At 34.8% G+C, this 17,439-nt stretch overlaps 1 protein-coding gene across 1 annotated transcript in view; it reads left to right on the top strand.

Moving 5' to 3' along the window:
* ECA3 (endoplasmic reticulum-type calcium-transporting ATPase 3) overlaps window positions 1–17,439 on the top strand; it is a 203,697-nt gene that overhangs the window by 99,208 nt on the left and 87,050 nt on the right. Inside the window, exons 20-26 of the mRNA XM_089998975.1 lie at window positions 6,411–6,522; window positions 14,631–14,729; window positions 14,811–14,956; window positions 16,020–16,077; window positions 16,476–16,568; window positions 17,083–17,133; window positions 17,261–17,392. Coding sequence (XP_089855101.1) covers window positions 6,411–6,522; window positions 14,631–14,729; window positions 14,811–14,956; window positions 16,020–16,077; window positions 16,476–16,568; window positions 17,083–17,133; window positions 17,261–17,392 — 691 coding nt within the window. The remainder of the gene's footprint in view (window positions 1–6,410; window positions 6,523–14,630; window positions 14,730–14,810; window positions 14,957–16,019; window positions 16,078–16,475; window positions 16,569–17,082; window positions 17,134–17,260; window positions 17,393–17,439) is intronic.

The raw sequence follows: 17,439 nt of genomic DNA, 5'->3' as shown, positions 1-17,439 counted from the left end.
ACGTGTCAATGCCTCACCTTTGTCGTCACGTCGCTCATCCTTTTTGCCTTCGTGGTCATGCTTCTTCCCGACTTTGGTTGATGGGGTGAAAGACTTGCGCTGAGTGCCAACTAAGCGCTCGGCCACCACATATGCATCTTCTAAAATACGAGAGTTGCTCCTTTCTACTTTAGACTGTGCCCATAACTGAAGTCTCACAATAAACCAGTTGAACTTGTCGTCTTCTGGCATGTTAGGCACCTCCAGCATGAGCATCTGGAACGTTCTGACATAGTCTTGCAACGAACCAGTATGTTTAAGCTCACGAACCATCCGGTACGCCTGCCTCTGCGCATTCCTTGACATAAAGTAGTTGTGCAACTCCATTTTGAAGTCATCAAAGGTGTCTATCACGCATTGACCCCTCTTCATGTCACTACACTTCCGCCTCCACCAAGCGATAACATCATCATCCAGTAACGCTATTGCAGCCTTTATCCTAAGATCTTTGTCACATTTTGAATATCCAAGTAGTCCTCTACTTGGAACAAAAAGTTCTCAATGGCCTTGCTGTCTCGAGAACCATTGAATTTTGCTGGTCTTGGCATATCAATCCTTGATGGCCTCTCACCATTTCCCCCATTTAGGGTCACTGACCGCTGCAATGTGCGGTTTTTCAACTGAAGCTCCCCTAATTCAGTCTGCAAGTCAGCCACTGTTGTCATCAACGAAGTGATCTGCCCCATCTGTAAGTTCATCTGCTCTTGCAGGCTCGCCACCATATCATTCAGTCCATCGAATGATTCAACTGCGCGTGAAATTGTTTTATCGTGTGAAGTCACATCTTCCACCAGCTTGTTGATAGTTACAACCATCTCTTCTTGGCCCAGAGGTGAATCCATCTCCCCAGCTTCGACAATTGCCTTGCCTTTGGTGTTGCGCATATTTTGATAAGGCGTCACGATGTCTTGCTCACAAATCGCAGCCTGTCGGTATGTATGTCGATACCGACTCTGGAGTTCCTTCCCCAGCACGAGAACATGCTCTGGTATCACTTGTCACGGTCCTATTTCCTTCAATGGGCCAGCACGGCGCGACGGTCCTTCCTTACCGCAGCAAGCCTACTTGTCAGTTCGCTTGCCGGTCGTGAAAGCTTGTAATCAGAGTGCAAAAGAGCAAGAGAAAATAGAGGGAGAAGAATTGCAATCACAAGAAGCAATCACAATAAGGGTGAACAAAAGAAAGCTCAACGCATTTAATTCATTCACAATTTTGCCCGAGGGCTGTTACAGTTCAAGCATACGGGCTGCCCCTTCGGGGTATTGATTCACCTGAATCGGGCAGCTTACATTAGACTCAACAAAAGCAAAACAGACTCTAAGCACAACTTTACAATGTAAGTCGCAATGGAACACAAGAATAAGAATGATAAAGTCATTTCAAGAACATCATGCACTCATATATCTATTAATGATTTTTTTAACATCATCAATATCATGAAGAAGTAATTCACAAAGGATCATAAATTATTTTCACACAACAGAAGATACAAGAAATGATTTCTATCATTACCAAGCTTAGTTATATTTTAGGAGCAATATCAACCATATAACCAAAAATGTCTCTTATGGACCAATCTTAAATAAACAGTCTTTCATGAGCCGATGTTTAGAAATAAGCGGAATGGCAAATCCTCAAAAGGATCAGACAAAACAAAAGAAATTACACAAACAATAGTCCACTTATGGGACAATACAACATTTAAATGAGAACAATCATCAAGGCACAATATGTGCATACAAGAAAACCACAAAGGGCACAACACAAAAAAAATAATGGTCTTATGAAAAAATCTTAAATTGTGCAAGACAATCAATCGTGAAATAAGTCATGCAATTATAGCATATATAATGCAAAATGCATGAAAATATTTCAACAACCTTTTCTCATACAACATTAGTTGTGAAGAGATTTTAAAAATCCCTTGTAACACAAGAAATTATATTTACACATTTAACACTAGTTTGACCATTACAAGTAGTCACCTCAATAGAACTCTAATCCTCAAAAATCAAGTGTATCAGCGACTAGAACAAGAGTATAAACATAATGAACATCCATTGTCTACATATAATGACACTCAAAACAAGTGTATCAACGACTAAAACAAGAGCATAATCACAGTGCTAACAATGAGCTAAAAACACACACGAAGGTGTGAATAAACATCTTTTGTGTATATATAATGACACTCAAAATAGGTGTATCAACGATTAGATCAAGAGTATAATCACAATGTCACTAATGAGCTAAAAACACACAAGGGTATGAATTAACATCTCTTGTCTACATATAATGACACTTAGATAGGAGGCATAAAAAGAAGAAGACACCCAAGGTAAGAGAGCTTGTAATGAAAAACAACCTAATGCCATCAAGAAAAATAAGAATAATGATTTTAACAATCTTTCGAAACTCTATGGTTTCAAAAATATAAATTTCATCACAGGAAAACCAAGATATCAATCATCAAATACTGTAACAATAGCCATATAAACAAATGAATTCTAAAATACACTCATATAAACCGAGGTCAATCACCTATCAGTGAGATACATACCTAAACTGACAAGATGACATGAAGTGCACATACAACTCACCCCAACTACTAACTCGAATTTCCAACAACAATGAGTTTAGGGGCCAATTATCCATCTAGACCCAAGGCAAATGACAACACGTCACTTATAAAATTGAGAATCTAGATTGATAAGATGATATGAGGTGTACACACAACTCACCTCAGCGGCTAACCCTGACCCAATAACAAGAAGGCCAAAAACAGATGATGCAGTATATAAAATTCAGTGATGGACAATTCAAATGCCATAAAAAAGGCAATACATACTCACAAAAATCAATTTTCAAATAGGTGAATTCATAAAAATGGAACTGATTTGAAAAGGCAATTTCAAATCAAAATCCAATAAACTAGATGAAATCTTAGCATAAGAATTAGTACAATTATATGCGCAACAATATGTCAATCGATGCAATTATGTGCAATATTGTCTTATGATAATTTTTACAATCTTGAATAATAAGTCATGCCCAATGTAACCAATTTACATAGAGATGTAATTATGGATTTTGAGAATCCTTTGAGAGATCATAAATCTACCAATCAAGAAACAAGTGCACTAAGCACATCATATACAAAAGATCAATAAATCTTACTAAAGTGACAAGGACACATGGTTTTTAAGAGGTTAGAGCTACATCATAAGTCTACTATGAGGCAATTAAAGACAATCATATGAAGATTCCCAAAGAACTATAAAATCTTGAGTGCACTAGTGCACAACCACACAAATACAAAGCCACTAATAGGCGAGATACAAAGAGCCAACTAAGGGCTATATCCAATCCTCACAAAGAGAAACAAGAGACATAAAAACAATATAGATGTTATTGATAAAAGAAACTCCCAAAGAGCCATAAAGATCCACATATATATGGTTACATCAAACAAGAGATTTTTCTCACAATGTAACACTCCAATAAGCATGATGCAAAATATCAATATGCAAGAGAGAAACCACTAAGATGAACACATTTATTATATAATAACAAATCATGCTTATGCAATTCAATAAAGACTTCTTAAGGCATTTACCTAAAGAAGGCCTTAATCCAACACATGCCATTTGAAAATAATCGTGCTTAATAGAGCAACATCACTCAAATGAAATAACATATTCAAATGATGATAGAAAGACTTTATTAGAAATGGATCACGATAAAAGTTTATGTTTACATCACAATATATTCAAAATTCCAAAGCTAGTCTATACATACGTTAATAGACATGCAAATATGAATTTTAGTATTTTTCAAAACACATAATATTTTAAGAAGCGATTCAAAAGAGTCTTCAATCATGAACCAAGAGTCCACCAACTTCAGCTTGAATGGATAACAACAAAAGTGTTCTCTAAGGAACGCACTCACAAAATCCAGAAAGGGGATACACACAATAAGGCACAAAAAAATGAATATAATTTTATTCAATGAAATAAGTGTGCAAGAGCTTATATATTTCTGCAAAATATAGTTTTTCAATACACATTTATAATTTAAGACATGTATTTCATATATCAAAACACAACAATTCCTACATAAAAAAATATTTATGTTTAACATAACTCTTTTTTAAAAAGATACTTACCATACATATGAAAATCAAGAATCCAAAGATATGTATATTGGAATGCGAAATCCCTGAATCCATTCCATTCATTTAATATGAATCTTTTCCAAGACCCCGATGCCTCGCTCTGATACCATGTCAAGAAATGGCATGAATGCCAATGCACTCTAAAATACGTCTCAACAACCAAGAATACAATGTAGTTAAACATACATTCACAATAGAAATACCTATAGAACACAAAACATAAAAATAAACTATTTCATTAAGGATGAAATTCAAATAATACAAAAGAAATATAAAATTACAAAGAATCCTCACTACAATACACTCAAATCACACAAATAATCCTAATACTATCCATCACTCTCTCACTTACAATGTCACACACTGACCCATATATATATATATATATATATATATATATATATATATAGGCCCAACAAAAAAAGAAGAGGGAGAAATTAAAGAAAAGAGGGAGACCCTTCTAGCTGTTGGACTAGTCTCCAACGGCTAGAACTCAGTCAACGTATGTTGACCAAGGGCTTAGTCATCCTAGGTTGACTAAGCTCTCCATATATATTACATAAATATATATATATATATATAATATGTATAAATATAAATACATATATATAAATATATATATACATATGTGTATACATACCAAGGATACATTTATCTTAACAGGATCTTCACTTGAATCTTCTAGATCTTGCCTCAACTTGTGTTTTCTAGGTTAGATCTGGCTTTCTTCACATGATTTGTGGCTGATCTTCTTGATTTTTGCTTCAGATCCTTGAAACGCTTTGGTTCTTTTCAATTCTTGTGGTGGATCACCATATATGAAGCCAGTTTGCATGATCTACTTAATCTCTTTCAAGAACTTGTTCTTCAGCCTTTTTTTTTAGAATTTTTTGACTTAATGGATCTAATTGCTTTGATACCAAACGTTACAAGCCTGAAGCATGTAACTTTAGATCTAGGTGAAATTGGAGGTAATATGAGGGAGAATTGAATAGGGAGGGGTTGGACGACTAGGACTTTAGGTGGTTTTAGATGGAATAAGATGGATGACTATGATGGAGTGATAAGTATGAGATGATGATCTCTAGATCTTAGATATATCTATGCCCTAGGGCCTGTCTAACACTAGGTTAAAGCCAATCCTCCACTAGGCTAGAGATCCTATTTATAGACTCTCTAAGCCAAGGCTTTCTTTAGAAGCTGCACAAGACAGATTTATTGCAAGGCTTCTCAAAGAAGCTTTCCTAAAGACCAAAATTCCCTTATCCCTTTTAGACCCTCCATATGGATTACAAATTCTAACACAAGGATATCCCAAACCCAAGACCCAATTACAGGGTCATTAAGCTCACTTACAAGCTAAATGGACCCAAATACATATCCCATGCCCAATTTTAAGTGGATCTGATCCAAGTGGATCTAGCCAAGCCATGGGGCTTGTAGCACTAGCACCTAGTCATCCACGTAGCTGTATGCAGGGTATTTTGCTTATATAAAGTATATTCTCATAGGCCATTCATGTCTGGGAGACTCTGCATATATATGCCACAGGAATGCTCCAGTTTGCCCCAGTGCTGTGTCCCCTTATATAGAAAATCGGAAACTCCTAGGGATGTTTATTTAGGTTGGACACCTAACTTAATATGGGATCTGTTTAATTGGGTTTTGCAATGATAGCAAAGTCTGATCAATAATCAGATTCAGAACCAGCTTAGAGCTTTATGTCTGAATCCTAATCTGACCAATGCTTGAATTCAGCCTCTCATAAAAGGCATATCTGATTTAGACTAACACCTACTCGTAGAAGAATAGTGAACAGGGTGCAAACTGTTGCTAATTGATAAATGCACTGTCCAAAACATGCTCCTTGTGTTAAAGGAAACTCCAATGCACAAAAATGTAATCTTCATTTGTAATCTTTGATACCATGTTAAAATGTGCATATTTTATTAGGAATCCCTTAATGCAGTCTTGCTAATGATATGACTTTCATTGTGTGCCACTCAAAATTTCCTAGTTTATTATGGTTGTTCTTATATGGGTTCTTTTGCTATTTCAGTCATTTCATTTTCAGTCTCTTCTGAATTAATCTGTCGATGTGATTATCATATAGATTATGCATCTTCTCAGCAACCTTCAACAAATCTTTATCTTTATGGTGGTGTCTAATCTTTTTTCTTTTTATCCTGATTAGCCTTGCCGGTAAAGAGTCACTAAGATGCTTGGCTCTTGCGTTGAAGAGAATGCCTCCAGGACAGCATACTTTATCTTTTGAGGATGAGGAAAATTTAACATTCATTGGATTGGTAAGTTAGGAATTGTGCATTCAGTTTGCGGTTATTTTTATCTATAATATTGTTTGCACTAATCTCGAGCTTAATGGTGGTGTAAACATGATTTTCATTGATTTTGTCTCGGTAGAAACTACTGTTTGTCTTTGTTCCATGTGTATCTACTTTCATGGTTGGTTTTCTATTTCACTAAAATTGTTGAATTTGGCAAAGACATGTTTTGTATGCCATTAATTGCATTTTCTGGCCTGTGTCCATTTGTTTTTTAAGATGCATTGAAGTGTTGTTTGATAAATTAAATGGTGATTTCAAGTAATTAATGCTATATTTAACGTATATTTCCTGGACATTGATACGGGGACATGGTATGATATTGACATCAGCAGTAAAAGACTGGATTTTTGGAAGATTAGGGCACAATTACGTGGGTTACATATGATGTACACATGCAACACATACACACACAGAGCATGGCTATAGCAGAGTTTCTGTTCTTTTTTTCATTTCTAATTTGAAAGAGAAGTGACTTTCCACAAGGTTCCAGTGTATGCTCCAACTTATCATCTGGATTTAACAAGAAAGTTACTGTCTAATTAAGCTAATATGTGCACATGCTATTGCTTGTTTTTACAGGTCCTCCAGTTGCTTAGAATATAAATTTGAGCGAATAGTTTTTTCCATCATTTGTCTTGGATGGCATTTCTATTTCTCAACGAGCTGTCTTCTCTTATTGATTTCTTCCATGGTACCTAAACTACAAGAATGTCCAAGTGCTTTACTAAGCTCAAGATGTTGTTAGACAGTGAATTTCAATGATCAGTGAATCTTGTTCTTTACTAAGTTCAAGATGTTAGACATTCCCGTCTTAACTTTGATGACTTTTGTTAACTGTCATGTGTAATGGAATACAGAGAACACAAGCAAATGCCTCTTATGGACAAGTACAATACACACCAAGGTTGTAAGTATCGTATTGTTACTCGTATCAGTCGGGCCCAAAATAACACCATATCGTATTGTAAACGTCTCATAAATTTTTAAAAAACCCTAGAAAATCAGAAAAATTTAAATTAATAACAAACCATGTAATTGATAACTGACAATGTAAATAAAAAACAACTAAATAATTTAAATTTTAAACACAATTGAAGAACTAACAATATTAAATTCACGTCCAAGTCATACTAAAATGTTATAAGTCATAACTAAACTACTAAGAGTTCATGATAACTAAAAATATTACATTTAACCAATGTCTTACATCCCGATCTTCATCTCTAAAGTTTAAACTATAAATATCCTAAAACTAAATTATCTTCTAGTGCCTATTTGCCAAACATTAGGACAATATTTGCTCAGTGTTGCATCCAACTGCGGCGCGCCTTGTCTTTACGTTTTTTCAAAATTCTTCTTCGATTTTCTTCTAGTTCAATGCTAACATCAACACGAAAAGTGACAGGAATAGATGGAGAATCACATGGAAGTACATTTTGATCTTGACTTGCAATATGTTGCTTAAATCTATGCCATCCACCTCTAATAATAGCATCATAAAACAAACATCTAAAATTCAATGGTAACCCTAGTCGTGGTACATCATCAATGCTTTTGCAGTATTGCCATGCAGGATCATCTCTATGACATGAACATGAAGAGTCTGAAGACGACATCGAAGGATCTAAAATAAAACATAAGCAATTAAAAAATTCAATAAGAAGCAAATAATAAGAAGCACCAAACACACCTTTTCTCAAAAACACTCAATAAAAAGCAAAGAATAGAGATTTTGTACCTTAACCCACTTCCTCAAGTGAAAAAATGGTGGAAATGCACTCTTGATAAAATTGTAAAAGCCTTATCTCTTGTGCACAAATCTACATCGAAATCGATCTCACGGAACTTATGGTGCGTGGGTTCCCTTCCAACGAACTCTAGACATATGGAGAACTCGGCCCTCAAGAGGCCTTTTAAACCGAAAATGAAAAAAGACAACTTTTTTTTTTTTTAAGTGTGTCGATATTGTATCGTACGATACAACATGATACATGGGTGTATCGTACGATACACCCATGTATCGTACGATACACCCGATACAGGTACAATACACACTCGTATCACGATATGAGTGTGTATCATATTGCAAAACCCAAAAGTAACGATACATACAACCATGCTACATACAAACAAAAACCACTTATGGGTCAAGATACAAACACATTCACAATGCCACTTATGGACAAGAGAAAAACATAAAAAATATGTATTTGATATTGATAAAATGCTTGAGAACAATCATGGATTTCAAGCGGGGATTCATCCCCTATTTATATACAAAGAGGACCTAAAGGGCCATTGGCAGTGCTCCCAATGACTAAAAATATAGTCGTTGAGGGACATTCCCAACAACTCTATGGGAAGGGCATTACAAAGATTGTAATGTCCTTGACAAAAAGAAGAAAATAAGAGGCTGAAAAACTCTAAAGTGTCCCTGGTGAACACAACTAATTATAAAAAGGTAAAAAGACCAAAATACCTCAAATGGGTATTTACCTATTACACACACGTATATATACGTGTGTGTGTGTGTGAATGCACAATAATACACACACATATATATATATATATATATATATATATATATATATATATATATATATATAACTTAACACTCCCCTCAAACTTACGGTGTAATCACCAAAAGTTTGTCAAGTAAAAAGTGAAACTGGAGAGAAGAGCTTTCGTAAAGAAGTCTGCCAACTGAAATTCTGATGCTACATAAGGTAGGATGATGGTCTTTTTGAGGTACTCCATGCACAATGTGGCAATCCATCTCAATATGTTTGGTGCGCGCATGAAACATGTGATTGCCAGCTATGTAGATGACACTTTTATTATTACAGCATGACCTTGTGGGCAATTGCATATGCACCCCCATGTCTTCTAATAATTTTCTTAACTACACAACTTCAGATGTTGTGGCTCGATACTCGGTTTCGGTTGACAATAATGACACCTTCTGTTGTTTTTTGCATTTTCAGGACACCAATGAGTCACCTACAAAAACACAGAAACCTATAGTTGAGCATCTATCATTAGGATCTCCTCCCTAGTCAAAGTCAGTATAAACAATCAATTCGAGTGGGGAAAAAGAAGACAAAATCTCTTTAGAAACTTAATTTTGTAAATATCTAATGATACACATAATGACAGTCATGTGCACAATGGTAGGAGAATGTTGGAATTGACTGGCGGTATGAACTGCATGTGAGATATCACGTCCAGTGATGGTCAAATATGTGAGAGCCCCAATCATTTGGCGGTAAGGAGTAGGATCGTAAAGAGGTGTGCCATTATCTATATTCATTTTTGCATTTATCAATTCAGGAGTGTCCACCCTTTTCTTATATGTAATTCCAGATCTGGCTATGATGTCTGAAGCAAACTTTGATTGAGTTAAAAAATAGCAACGAGCACAATATGCAACCTTAATCTCCAAAAAGTATCTAAGAAAACCTAAATCAGTCATTTCAACGCTTTGTTTTAAAATATTTTTTAATAAAACAACTCTTTGTTTGTCTCCTTCAATGATGATCATGTCGTCAATGTAGAGAAGAAGGATAACAATACCTGCATCAGATTTCTTAGTAAACATAGCAATGTCAGTAAAACAGGAGGTATAACCTAGCTTAACCATAATAGAACTAAATTGATCATACTAGGCTTTAGGTACCTCTTTCAGACCATAAAGAGCTTTCCTTAAGTAAAACACCTTTCCAACAGGAACTTCATATCCAAGTGGTAGATTCATATAAACCTTTTCTTTCAATTCACCATTGATGAAGACATTCTTGACATCCATTTGATAAATAGGCCAACATCTAATGACAACTACAACTATAAGAGTTCTAACAGAAGTCATCCTAGCCACTAGAGCAAAGATTTCATCGTAATCTATACCATACTCCTAAAAATAATCCTTGACTACTAATCTAGCCTTGTACCCCTTTAAGTTCCATCACTCTTGGTTTTAATTTTAAACACCTATCTACAACCTATTGTCTTTCCATGAGGAAGATTTTTTATATCCCAGGTTTTGGACTTTTCTAATGCTCGTATTTCATCATTCATAACACATCCATATAGGATAATTCTTTTCCTGTGGTTGTATGAAGAAGATTCAAAGTAAGAAAATATCTTGGCTAAACAAGCTCTATATTGAGGAGTAAAATTTTCATAGGATACAAATCTATCTAGAGGCCTATATGTTCTTTCTGATTTCCTAAGAGTGTTTGGTTCTTGATTTTCTATGCTAGAGTATTGTTCTAGGGCATTGGGATCTCTATCACCCGTTCTTCTATACTGGATAACTAATGGTCCACGATCAATGTCATGAGATTCACCACTGTGGATATTGTTTTGAAGTTCACCATTAACAACATCATTGTTGTTTAACACTTCACCATTACATTTAAGAAAAGTATAATCATCATTTTCTTTGATAGGCACATTTAAATTAAATAAACTTTCTTTCTCTATAACTGTAACATTTCTATATATATAGAGTTGATCATGTTTAAATCATAACATCTTAGTTCTTTTTGGCCTTCTCCATAACCAAGAAAAACACAAGGAATCACTCTTGGTGAAAGGTTGCCATTTTTATTTGTAAGAACAAAACTTTTATATCCAAAGGGTCCTTAGTTTGAAATAATCAGGTGTAGTTTTATAAAGTTTCTCATGAGGAGAAATATTTTGAAGTTTGGGTGAAGGAAGTCTGTTTATAAGGTATACTGAAGAACATGCAATTTCAACCCAAAATGGTTTTGGAGCATTTTTAGAAATAAGCAAGGTTCTATTAGTTTCTATTATATGCTTGTGTTTCCTTTCGACCAAACCATTTTGTTGAGGTGTGTAAAAGATCTTTGATGCAAAATGCAGTGATTTTTTAAATAACTTTTTAAATTGTTTGACATATATTTTTCCTCTGAATTAGAACGAAATATAGAAATATTGGTTTTAAGGAGATTTTTAACAAGATTATGAAAGGTTTTAAAAGTTGCAAAAACTTCATATTTGTGCCTAAGAAAGTAAATCCAAGTGAAACGAGAATAATCATCCACAAAAATCACATAATAAAAAATCCTCCTTTAGAGGCAACAGGAGCAAGACCTCAAACATCCGAGTGTATCAGTTTAAGTGGTTTAGACGCAAAAAATGTCCTCTCTTGATAAGGAATGACTTTCATTTTCCCAAGAATACAATTAGTACATTGAAATTTTTAATTACAAATTTTTCTCAAATGTGATATATTTGATAACTTAGAAATGCTAGGATGTCATAGTCTTTGATGTCACAAAACAATATCAAATTTTCGTACATTGAGACAAAAATATTCTTTGAGAATGGTCAACCTATCTGAGTAGTAGAGATCTCCTTTTCTATGTCCATCCTCAATATGCTTCTCAGATTGGAGATCCTGTATTAAACAATGGTTCAGTGTGAAAAAGATACTACAACCATGATCGGTTATTTGGGAAACTGAAAGAAGATTTAAATTTATTTTTCAAACAATTCTGACTTTTGGGATGAGAAAATTTGAAGATTTTTTAAAATTTTCAATTCCTTTAATATCAAGAGAGAAACTGTCGGTGGTAAAAACCTTAGATCTATTTGAACTAATACTACAATTGGATAGCGCATAGTTAATAGGGGTTATATAAAATGAAGCACTAGAATCTAGGAGCCAAAAAATCTTACCGGGAGGAGAAGAAGAATTGACCAAGACACTAGTTAAAGAGCATGAGTTTTTGTGGCGAGGTTGTAGAGCTTTTGCAAGTTGAGACAATGACATGCCTCCAAAAGATTGTAGATCTATATTGATTGCATTTTTGTAGGGTCGCTACTCTTTTCTCGTCCTTTCTTTTGAATTCTGGGCAATATGGCTTGATGTGCCCCTGTTCTCCACAATTTTGACAAACGACTTTCCCTTTTCTCCCATCATTTCTTTCATCATTGTTGTGTTGCCTTCCAAAGTTATTTCTGGAAAAGTGAGGAGACTTGTAGGAATAAGTGTTGGCACCAGGTCTAGAAACCTCCAACACATTATCTTTCGGCTTCTTAGATTCAGTCATAAATTTTAACCTAGTTTCTTCCATGCAAACTTCGGCTAAAATCTCATGTAAAGGTGGAAGCTCTTCTTTCTTGCGGTGGATAATAGATCCTTGAACATGTTCAAACTCGGGCCTAAGCCCTCTCGTGAATTGAAAAAATTGCTCCTGAAGTATTTTTTTTCCCTTTGGTGAGCATCATTAGGTGTATCCAAAATAGGCTCCATTTTAGCCATTTTTGGTCCCATAGTCTCTTGAGAGTGCGATAATACTCTCATACACTTTTTTCTCCTTGTTTACAATTGTGTATCTTATCTTGCAACTTCCTTTTATGGGCAACATCATTTTGAGTGTAGGTTTGTTTATTAAAAACCCACGTTTCATCGGCCCTTTCGAACTCTAAATTATTCTCATAAGGTTCTTCGTACATACTTCCTATAAAAGGGATAAAACCTTGGCATGTCCAACTTCCCATGCTTTAAAGGTTTTTTTGTATTCCAAAGAGCATTTTCTCTCTCATTGTCCTTGAGAGTTTCTTCTTTGATTACTCCATCTCACCACAAATAGATTTGCTGAGGATAGGTTGAGGTTCCGTTAAGGCACCATCATCGTATTCTTACAAATCCTTGCCTATAAAAATCCTTTTAATGATGAAAGCTCACATATTATTGTTTTTTAGATCAAATTTGATGGGAACAACCGTAACTACTTTTTCGGCTATCATACCAAGAGAAGAGAGAAGAGAGAAGAGAGAAGAGAAGAGATAGAGAAAGAGAGTGTTGATGATGAGCTTTTCGGGGCCTTCACGATCACTCATTCCTCCTTTACATACTCTTGAATGAATGCTCCTTCACTTTTAGCTCTGATACCATGTAGTGAAATACAAAGAACACAAGCAAATGCTTCTTATGGGCAAGTACAACACACAAAGACTGCTTATCAGTCAAGATACAAACACAATCACAATGCCACTTATGGGCAAGAAAAACATAAAGAATATGTATTTGATATTGATAAAATGCTTGAGAACAAGCATGGATTACAAGAGGGGATTCATCCCCTATTTATATACAAAGAGGACCCAAAGGGCCATTGGAAGTGCTCCCAATGGCTAAAAATATAGTCGTTGAGGGACATTCCCAACAACTCTATGAGAATGGCATTACAAAGATTGTAATGCCCTTGATAAAATGAAGAAATTTAAAGAGGCTGAAAAACCCTAAAGTGTCCCTAGTGAACACAACTAATTACAAGAAGGTAAAAAGATCAAAATACCCCTAATGGGTATTTACCTATTACACACACACACACACACACACACACACACATATATATATATATGTATATATATATATGTATATATATATATATATATATATATATATATATATATATATATATATATATATATATATATATATATATATATAACACAACTTAGAATCATGGACTTGAAGGACAGGATTTTAGGCAATGTATTACATTGACCATGTGCCATATATTTACATCTTTATGTAGGTATATATGTATATGTTTGCATTTATGTATGTGCATTGACCATGTGTTATATATTTGCGTGTTTATGTAGGTATATATACGTAATTGTCTGTGTATATGTTTTCTTGCACATTCAAATTCACTTAACTGCTTAATAAAAGTCAGAGGATCTAAAGTTAATACATAAGGAAGCTCACAGATGAGTGGCGCTCTTCATGGTATCCAATGATGTGACCCAGTTGGATGTACTACTGGTCTTTCTTTTATGTCCTTGGAAAATGAAGCGATTTTGCTCTCTACAGAGTAGAAGAAAGGGAATCAAATTCTACAACCTAAAACTTACATTTTGACTCTTATGAAATTTGTAATAAGTGAATATTTTTTCAATCTTTTAATGTTTGATAATTTTTTAAAAGGACAAGAATGAGACTGAAAATTTTAAATTTTATTATTGTGCAATTATAATCTTTTTGAATGTCTAAATTGATTGCATTACTAAACTTGGTTTTTGGCATGGAGGTTGGAATGCTGGACCCACCGAGGGAGGAAGTACGGAATGCTATTATGACATGTATGTCTGCTGGGATACGTGTGATAGTTGTCACTGGTGATAACAAAGTGAGATTCAGATGATGAAGAATCTTTGTTTTGTTGTCCTTTTGTAATGCCACCTGCTAACATGGTATATATTCATTCTAGTCTACTGCAGAATCTCTCTGCCACCGAATTGGGGCTTTTGATCACCTGTCTGATTTTGCTGGGTGTTCTTACACTGCTTCTGAATTTGAGGAACTTCCTCCTATTCAGAAAGCATTGGCTTTGCAACGTATGGTGCTCTTTACCAGGTATCCAAAGTAATTTAAGATTCGGGTTAAAACCCACTCTAACACACACGCACATATGACTGCACTCCTTTGTTTTGAGAAGGCAAACATCTTTGTGTGATCTTGTGGTTGAAATAGTTTTGTTAGATAAAAAGGTGCTATCCGGCAACATTGTTTCACTTGAAACTATTGATACAGGCAGTGAAACAAGTATAAAATGAGAAAGAATGAAGCATTCAAATCTTGCATACATTTCTGGCATATTGTAGAATATATTTTTGCATGTAAATCAGCTTTGGCATGCAGTACCTGTGGTGCTGCTTGCGGTGCATTTTTTGCCAGGAGCCTTGCATTCAGCTTCTTAGGTTCACCAAATTTCACAGATCAGCTCAGAATTTCCATGACGTGCACTGATCACGATGGACTATCTGCAGCTAAAATGTCCTAGTTCGTAGAACCTCTAGCAAACTAGTCTTTTTTCCTTCTTTGGGAGCCTTGGTCATGTACATATATGTTGAGCTCTACTGTGGTTGAATTTCGAGGCACATTCTGTAATAACGTGTGGTCTTCATGTTGACATGATTTCTGGCAAACAAGACAGCTTCATCAATCTATAGTTGGATGTTACATTCATCATACAAATTTTCTCTTCAACATTTTCTTTTCTTTATCCTTTTGTTTAAGTTAACATTTCCCTCAAGTGGTCTTGTTTCTTGTCATCAAATTTTGTTGGTTGAAGATCTGTTTTCCGTGAGCTGCAAAATTGAAGAAGAACAAAGTGTTGCATAATTATTGATTCAAGGCTGTAAAAAACTTTTGTTTCTTTTTGAAACTATACAAGAGCTGGATTACAACATTTCTTCCTTTGGACTCCGACTGTTCTAAGTCAGTTCACATGTTTTGTGTTATATATTCTGTGTCATTGAAAGTTTTACTTATCTTTCTATTTTTTTTTCCTGTTATGCCTATGGTGTTTTTCTTTCAAATAAGGATTTGGGCATGTTTTACTGGTTCCTTCTATCATCATCATACTTGATTATTTATTTAGTGTAGCCTTCTTTTCTTTTGCTTTTTCATATTTTAGGGTTGAGCCTTCACACAAACGGATGCTGGTTGAATCACTGCAGCATCAAAATGAAGTGGTATGCATTTAGCCTTTGGCCTTCATTGAATATGAAGTTCTACTCACTGCAATCATTTTAAGTCTGTGTTACATGTTTTATTGAGTATTACAAATGGCACGTGCTTTCTTTTTCTTCCTGATTACATTGTTTTTTCAAATATAGTCTGGCATAAATGTGCTTAAGACTTTTAAGTGATTTCAGCTCTCATATTTTGGATGTACTCTGTTTTTTCTTTTTTGCATCCTTGGCTTTTTACGAGATATTGTTATGTGGTTCATAATCAGTTGATTTTGTCTGTGTATTCCTCATTTAGTGTAAAATTCTACACAACTTCCAGAAGCAAAAAGGATTGTAGGGATCTTATTTTGTCTTCTCCATTTTCAAAGGTCATTGTTTTACGATTATGGTACTTTTAGGTTGCAATGACTGGTGATGGTGTCAATGATGCCCCTGCACTGAAGAAGGCAGATATAGGAATTGCAATGGGATCAGGAACTTCTGTTGCAAAGGTATTCTATAGCTTAACTATGGTTTTCTTTTTGCTTTGAGAAAGCTGCTTCAACTTTATCTTTTCTTTATATTCTCTGCTATTTATCTTTTCATATGTTTAATATATCTTCCTCGCATCATTCCATTTTTTATTGTAAGAAGCTTATCTCTCATCTATTTTCTTACAACTATGTTGAGTCTAACATGCATCTCTTCAATTTTGGAATGTCCTTGTTTAACAAATGAATTTTACCATGAGTTTTCTTGGATTTGTAATTTCCTGTTTAAGTTCTTTTCCTAATTTCATATTTTATGCTTTTTCTTAATGTTATCATGAGTTCTGCGGGCCCTATGCATATTCTCTTTAGATGAAACATAGAGGTTGCTTATTCAGATTTGGAACTTATCTGTTTCATCTCTCTAGTTCAGAATATTTTTCATTGCAACTTAACTGCCATTTCATGTTCATTAATTTAAATGGTTTGTATCAACTTTGTTATAATGTTTTTTTTTTTTCCTTTTGTGAATGCCAAGAGTGCTGCAGATATGGTGTTGGCTGATGACAACTTTGCATCTATTGTTGCTGTAAGTTTTAGGCCAGATCAGCTAACTGCAAATTGCCTTTAGATGATGTTTTTGGTTGAGAGTTCTGTGTGAACAATTACATATTCAGAAAATTATTACTAGATAGGTCCATTTCTTGGTTGTGCAGGCTGTTGCAGAGGGAAGAGTTATATACAATAACACAAAACAGTTCATCAGATACATGATCTCTTCAAATATTGGAGAAGTAGTTTGCATTTTCGTTGCTGCTGTTCTTGGCATGCCTGAAACTCTTGTTCCTGTAAGTTGTTTCTGCTCCAGTAGACACTCAGATGTCGTTTTCAAGTG

This window comes from Nuphar pumila, chromosome 3, assembly GCF_984573655.1.
Source record: "Nuphar pumila chromosome 3, dmNupPumi1.hap1.1, whole genome shotgun sequence".
Classification (NCBI taxonomy): Eukaryota; Viridiplantae; Streptophyta; class Magnoliopsida; order Nymphaeales; family Nymphaeaceae; genus Nuphar; species Nuphar pumila.
The sequence above is the reverse complement of the archived record's forward strand: the minus strand, read 5'-3'. Positions and strand labels throughout refer to the sequence as shown.